Source organism: Histoplasma capsulatum, genomic scaffold (assembly GCF_000149585.1).
Source record: "Histoplasma capsulatum NAm1 scaffold_1 genomic scaffold, whole genome shotgun sequence".
NCBI lineage: Eukaryota > Fungi > Ascomycota > Eurotiomycetes > Onygenales > Ajellomycetaceae > Histoplasma > Histoplasma mississippiense.
In genome coordinates, this window is record NW_001813982.1 from 1,755,496 (window position 1) to 1,762,972 (window position 7,477).

The window sequence follows — 7,477 nt, forward strand, 5'->3', positions numbered from 1 at the left end:
CTTTTGACATGCTAGCTCGAGGAGTTCCACCTCCGGCCGCCGCTTGTCCGACACCCACGAGAATTTGGCTACGCCTTGTCCATTGTTTGTGAGAAAACATGTGGTCCCGCGACACACAATGGCATGTTGAAAGGAAAGTATTTTACCTAGCCGCAGTACTTTTTCGTCTGGGGTTCCAGGCTCTTTGACGGTTATTGATTTGTTGCCGTCTTCATCCCTAGCAATAAAACTATCCAGTCCTAGTTCCTCATCACTCATCATGGCGTAGCCAACAAGCACCTGAAAGAACCGTCTTGAGTCCTCGTAGACATCGATGACGCCGGAGCTATAGGGACCCGAACGGTCGAACACCCACGCCTCCATCTTGGTCCCGCAGACGGCGAACGCGTGGATGAACCGCCGGGTGGGCTGGGCGGTAAAGACCTCGCGCACGTAGCGGCTCATCTGGAGCAGAGTGCCCTTGGTCTTGATCTCCTCCATGGATTTTTTGAGCTCGCCAACTACCAGGATGTCTCTCCAGTCGTGTTTGTTTTGCGAGGGGGTCCCACTCCTAGCTCGCAAAAGAAGGTCGACTTGCCGTTCCGCCTTCGAACCAGTAAGATCCGCTTTGCTCGCTGTGGTGTAGTAGATGCCGCGTGATTCCGGGAGAAGGTCTTCTTGAAGGCGAAACCACCAGGCGAGGACATCATTCTGTGTAGGAGGATCGGGAAACTGAGCCCAGTTACCGTCGCTGTCCGGGCCCAGCACGCGTCGGCAGATGGCATCTGTTTTGCCACTCCAGTCCTTCTCCTCAAAGTATTTGTCAAAAAAGCTCTCGACGCCTCGAAATGTGCAGCCACGTATCTCCTCGAAGATTCTCGGATTCACCAACTCACACGTCTGCTCGGAACCTTTCTGCGATGATGAGGTGGATTTGACTGGCGTGCCGTCAAAGGAGGGAGGAACGCTCGCCGGAGGAGTTGATCGAGGGATGTTGTCAATGAGGTTAAATACAACTTTCCAGACATCGAAGTTCCAGGATTCGGTGTTCTGGGATTCAGTGGGAGGCCTTTGAATAACCAGGTGCACCAGCGGTTGGTAGTCGTCGTACTTGAAGTTTTCTTTTGCTTTTTGGAGACGCTCGACTAAGTGTGCTATATCAGACACCAATTTTCTATCACTTATCTGTGAGCGAAGTTTGTAAGCTGCATCCTCTCCCTGTAAAGCAGACAGGAGTTTTGAAATCGCATTTCGATAGAGTTGGTCAAGGCTATCAACAGCGCCATCATAGGAAATTAGGCGTGACTCATAGATTTTTTCAGCTTCCTGAAGCACACCTTGTAAATGATTGACTGAGTTGGTTAGAGGATGGTTCTTGATAATGTTGCGATCTTCTTGTGAAAGTCCCGCCATTTTGATGGTATAAAAGACCGTTGAGTTGGTGCGAGGTTAACTAGGAGCTGGTAAGGGGAGAAAAATTAGGTTGGTATGCTAATATTATGTGATGGGAAGCAAACAGGGGAACAAAAATGCAGAATTGTTAGGAAGTTATGATCTATGATACTCTGCGAGAGAATATAACTCGCTAGGAAAAGATGGTGATATATATAATCAAAGGGAGGATTATGGTCAAAGGGTTGATCCGGCTTGGCTTTGATGCACAACGCGAATGTGGGAACGGATAGAACCGCCGAGCAAGGAACCAGGCGAAAATGAATCCTAATTATTTGATCGCGACGGAATGGTAATAAGCGCGAACAAAACAGGGGGATTGAAATCGTATTTTGAGGAAGGTCGGCTATTCCCATTTAGGATTAATGTACGCCACCCGCCTATCATCATCCACCCCTTCAATCTCTCTTCTCTGTCCTATCATTTCCCTTCTGTTTGCCTCACTAAAACAAACTTCAAGGACTTATAGTCTGTAGTAGCAAAAGAAGATGGGAAGACGACACGATAACTCTCTTTAAACACTGGAAAATATTGACCCGGTACACAGGGAAAATATTGCCCAGACTAACACTTCTGCTCATGGAAAACCAGGCATTTATCGCCCACCAATCCATTCCGAAATTTTCATCGCATCCATATCATTCTTTTCAGAAATCCACTGAATCTCCAACCCAAGAGCTGCAGTCTTACTGTAGATGAGAAATAGATAGTGCATCCGGAAAATCAGAAAGTCCAGAGGCAGATTTGACACCACCTCTACTAAACAAAACATTTGTTTTTCAGGCCCAATATGGGAGGCTTGTTTTTACACATCTCCTAGACCAATGCTTTCTTTTTTCTTTACATTTGATCATCATTCACTACATGACCTGCCACAACGACGCGCTCATGTCGTTGTCGCGTTGTGTTGTGGAGCGTGTTCTTTGAGGCCGGGATTCGACAGCCCCTTAAGAATACCTTTCCGCATTCTATTCAAGCTGAGCTTCTGTGTTGATTTTGAACAGTTGCGATCTTCATCATATCCTCCTTAAAATCTTCCTCCATATCTGCTGCCTGTTTATTCTCTTTGTCTTCGTGGAGAAGTCGCCCCAATCCCTCTCTAGGTCGGATATGGACAGTGTTGAGAAATACCCATCTTTCCTAGATTTTGGAAGGATTAAAATCCCAAGGCATAAGTGGACAGATCAACAGTGAGTGGTGTTGTGTGTTCTTAGACAATTTTATGCTCTTAAAAAGAAGGATGAAGCCGAAATCTTTAATCACATATTTGAACCCGAAATTGAGGATTTCGAAAATGGCCTCCCTGTCACCACGGTCAACATACAATGTCATGATGTTTAAAAGTCATCCCATTTGGGTATCTGTGCTTGACATCTCTTTCCGATGAATACAAGAAATGTCGTCGGATCATTGAGCTAGCCTCAACAGAGCTGGGCATATATCTACGTCAACGATCCTTCGATGATGGTCAGGGTTAATCCAAATTACTCTTTCTTTCATTCTACCACCAATGTTGACCTCCAATTTAACCCAAATTCTGGAAATGTCAATCCCCATGTCTTGAAGAACCTGAACCGATTACTGCATAAGGGCTAGGATACGGACACCACGGGTTTTATATTGCTTCTTTACTCGCCAAGTATACCCTAAATATTTCGCTTGTGGACTGGCGAATACTCTGCACCCCTCTTACACCGGTATTGATGACCTATTTGGAAAGAAATTTCTGTATTATATTGTCTATACAACTCCGAAGTCACCGGTGCTTAACGATTCTTGATATTTCAGAGACACACCCCGATATTGGCTCTCCAAATTGAGAATAACCCCCATGATAACCCACACTACCCACCATAAATAACCAATGACCCCGATGCCGGTGCCTATAATGATTACCCATATCGACGCCAATGATAGATACATAACCCCGCGAGAAATGGCACCCCGTCAAATCCCTCCCACATAAATTCTACCGCCGAATATCGGCCGGCTACACCAAGCTATGTCGACTCCAGTCAAATCTACAACCCGTACTACTACCAGGAAATGAAAGCGGCACAGGCGGAAGCGGAAGCTGAAAGGCTGAAACAAAAACAGAAGAAAGTCAAGAAACAGAGTGAAATTGAGAGTCAAAGAGAGGAATAGAGACAGATGCAGGTCGCGAGTGGAGATGGAGGAAAATCAGAATCAAACTACTGATGAAAATTGATCAAAAGATAGACAGAAAATATCCCATTTTGGTCCAGCCTGGAGGAATTATTTCCTCGCATGAAACTGGTCGTTGAAACTGCTGAATGGTCGCTAGATCAGACCGATATGTAGATACTGGGTTTTTGGCTGTCCGTTGATTTTCCACGATCTGGGGTGTGGCCGTAACAAATCCGGCTATTGTTGGCACAAATATTAGATGGCAGTTGTAGTGGGAAAGGTCGAAGAGTTTATGTGCGGTGCGCTAGGCAGCTCACGTGAAAAGCGATCTAGGCATTTGCTCACATGGGTTATTTCAAGAGGATTTCTCTCAAGAGGATTTTTGTCACAGAAGAGGCTTTCTAAATAACAGAATAGACGAAAGATTCAGTTTGTTGTAAATTACAATGAATTTGAAATGATCACTAAGCTCTTTTTGAAAAGCTAATCTAAGCTTTATTGTCTATACTCTATACAAGCACAAAACCGGTAAGAGAACGACAGGAGACATAAAATCAATGAATACTGTGAGGTCGTGTACTGACACCGTGAACGACCGCGGCGTGTTTCCGCAGGTCCATCTCATGGAGGAGTGCGAGGTTGCAGGGGGTGCATCGACGATCCTTGAGATGCGCGGTCCGGAAGTGCCGGATGACCCCTACATGCTGGGTGTATCTTTTTCCACACTGAAAGCATGCCAGGGGATCCGGTGTGGATCGGGCGCGGTGGCCATCGACTGTGGGGCACTTCTTCTCCTGCAAGGGAGGAGACAGGGCGACCCTCCTGTCTGGTCTTCTTCTGAGGCGGGATATCCGCGCTGGGAGGGCCGTCAGACGGGATCGCTCGCTTTGGTCGCCCTCGCAGGGGACCACCCTCAAGGAAGCCACAGTACTGTCTCACTGCCTCAACTGCCTCATTCCGTCGTCGCCACTCGTCATCCAGGGAGTCTGATGTGGGCCAGGTCAGAAGCTTCTCCAAGAGGTGGATCTGCGCCAGTGGCATCTCAAACTCCGTCCGCAGCACCTCCCGAGCACCCTCATCGTCAAGCACTGACCCAAACCCAGACAGCTGGTGTTCAATATCGATCACCGCCTGCTTCCGGCTGAACTCCCGGCGCACCTTGTGCTTTAGCTGATCCCGCAGCCTCCGTCGCGTGTTGCTGACCTCCCGCTGTCGCTCTTGTAGCAATGGCACCAGTGCAGCGTCTCGCGTGCGCGTGTAGAGGTCGATCAGGTCTTCCCGAATACGGATGCCGCCTGCAGTTCGGGGTCCTCTTCCACGGAGGCTCTCTCGGCATCAGTCAGGTGCCGGGGCCGGCGCCTGTCGATCCATCGGCTCATTCGAGTCAATGCTCGTGAGAACACCTCGTCCGGTTCAAGACCACACATGACTTCTTGCAGGCCGGTGTGGCGTCGTGTACGGTAGTAGGCGATGAAGGTGCGGTTGGTAGCGTGGTTCATGATCACATTTTTCTGTGAATCACTGACAAATCCTGGTCATCGACTCTCCGTCAGCACCTTCTCCTTTTACCTGGGATACATTGTAAGGGGACAAGAAGGCCGCTACTAACCACTCTCATCAAGCAGCTTGCCCCCACCGTAGCGGAACTGATGGGAGAAGAACGTGTTGAGAAATCCATGGATCTCACTCATGCTCTTCAACTGGGAATCCAGCGTGCCCGCACTCATGGGCGTATCGCGTAGGAAGCGAACCTGTCCATCCTGGACATCAACCTTGCAGAAGATGTACCAGTTATCCATCTCCCGCTTCAGGGGCAATGGCATCTCCTGGCAGCCATCCGCGGGGACCAGCTTTCGGACGTCCTCCATCGACTGGAGGCTAGAGTTCTCGAACGCCTCAGCGTGGAACAGGAAGCCGAAAAGGAAGACATGCGGGCTGAAGACAAGTGAGACATCGAAGATAATCTCCGGCAATACAAATGTGTTGCTGTGCCCACTGTTAGCATTGAAGAGATGGACCAACTGGAGATGACACACTCGTGCAGAGCGATGCCAGATCACATACAGTTTCCCCATCCCTAGATTTCGCTTGATAAATTCCGGCCTGAAGTCGACTGTCGGCACAGGGGGTCCCCCGTGCGGATCCCTCTGCATAGACAGGAGCAGATCCTTGTATTGGAGGTTCAGGATAGCACTCTCTCGGTTGACTGTGAACAGACCCAGCATGTTATAGAAGCACAGCAGGAGGCGTTGCAGTCCCAGGTGGAATCGCTTCTCCCGCGTCCGGAGGATTGTCTGGTTGAAGGGAACCATATCCTCGATGTAGACAGGAATGTTCTCGCGCGGCTGATTGTCAAGACTGTGCTTATCAGCCAGAGACCGCATGCCCTATCAGCGGAGACGTCAGTGCCACATGGAGACGCAGGAGGGTGTCGTGTGGACGCACTCGCCGAACATCTTCACTCATCTTCTCACTGATTCCATTTCCCGTCACTTTCCTGTAATAGCCTTGAAAATACTTCCAGTCGCTCTTGAGCGAGCTTGTCTTCTTGGTGCCTTTGAGTTTGCGGCCCCCCTTCCCACGTTCCAGCTTCCCAAGGACCCAGTTCCAGAACCGATGCAAATCCTTCGCGGACGCCCTCTGGAGGGCCTCCTTTGCATCAAACCATTGCGGATCGGCAGCTGGCTCGGATGCCTTCGCTGCGCAATATCTTCCTGGTGTGAGTGCTGAACACAGTACGCAGTCCTCAACAATGCATGGAGCACTCACCGCTGCCAACGATCCCTCGCCCGCAACTTGAGTTTCTTAGTCTGCTTGGAACCGCCATAGTCGGACGGGACGTCTGACAGGTCCTCATCCGTATCATCCAGAGGGTCCTTGTAGCTTTGACGGAGAGCCGTATCGATCGACCCTTTCGTGCCATGCATTGGTGCGGGTGTGGTCTGGAATCAGTGTTGGCCTCGTGTGTTCGTTGCCCCCGCGAGCGCCTGGGGATTCGTGTCTGGGTCAGTCAACTCGGTCTCGTGCTCACAGTCAGGTTTGCTGCGCGCACCCACGGCAAACGACTCCTCAGCAGTATGGAGTGGCGGGGGCCACGATGATAGGAGTGAGGAGGGGAGAGAGACACCCTCTGTGGAGTGGATGGAGACTGATCACGGACGGGGTGCAGAGGAGTGTATATTATCCTTTCATGTTTGGAGGACGGGAGAGTGGACTGAGCTTTAGAGGGACGGCGGACCTTATGTAGAGCCATGGTCACTGGCGGGTGGGCTGGGTGATGGGTGAAGACTGCGAGCGATCGGGAAATTGTTTATGGTGGCCCTGTTGCAGAATGTCGTGGCGCGTGCTGAAGTGGTCACGTGGTCGCATGGTCAGTGCGTGGAGGTTGGGCGGTGAGGCCGTGGGCGGAGCGCACTGCATTTAAGCCACGGAAAACAGTCGTGAAGACCACGGAAAAGAGTTGCTTCAATGCAAATCGAAATTCTTTAAAAGTAAAAAAAATAATATAAAATATGAAAAATATACTCAATTTCAAATCATCTCATCTGAGCAATCAATTGCACAAGATTTTCCAAGGTATAAAAGAAAGTGAAATTGAAAGTTACTATCTTGCAATCAAATACTGTAGCATCAAAAATACACATCAGCAGATTCAAATAAAAGATATATTCATTATGAGAGATGTAAATAGAAAGATCATGCAATGTAAGAAAGAGGAGGCGGAAAAACAATGTTATAAAAAAGTCAAATATGTTGGAAAAGATTTGAAGAAAAACACTATAAAACCAATTTAACAAAAGATTAATGATATATATTAATGTCTAATGAATAATACTGTGTAATGCACTCCGCTTATTATCTCCCGTAGTATCATATTATCTTTGTTTATATCCTCCGT

The 7,477-nt window shown here is 48.7% G+C and overlaps 2 protein-coding genes across 2 annotated transcripts; both read right to left on the minus strand.

Moving 5' to 3' along the window:
- Positions 1–11: 11 nt before the first annotated feature.
- On the minus strand, positions 12–1,392 carry HCAG_00508 (predicted protein; the record flags this gene model as incomplete). Its single annotated transcript, XM_001543412.1, has 3 exons — positions 12–68; positions 118–764; positions 876–1,392. 3 exons carry the CDS (start codon positions 1,390–1,392, stop codon positions 12–14), a joined length of 1,221 nt encoding a protein of 406 aa, XP_001543462.1.
- A 1,011-nt stretch (positions 1,393–2,403) lies between these two features.
- HCAG_00509 (predicted protein) lies at positions 2,404–6,506 on the minus strand (the record flags this gene model as incomplete). The annotated part of the gene is made up of 9 exons (XM_001543413.1): positions 2,404–2,571; positions 2,756–2,873; positions 3,328–3,431; positions 3,758–3,816; positions 4,281–4,874; positions 5,189–5,565; positions 5,644–5,966; positions 6,025–6,289; positions 6,349–6,506. 9 exons carry the CDS (start codon positions 6,504–6,506, stop codon positions 2,404–2,406), a joined length of 2,166 nt encoding a protein of 721 aa, XP_001543463.1.
- Positions 6,507–7,477: the final 971 nt, after the last annotated feature.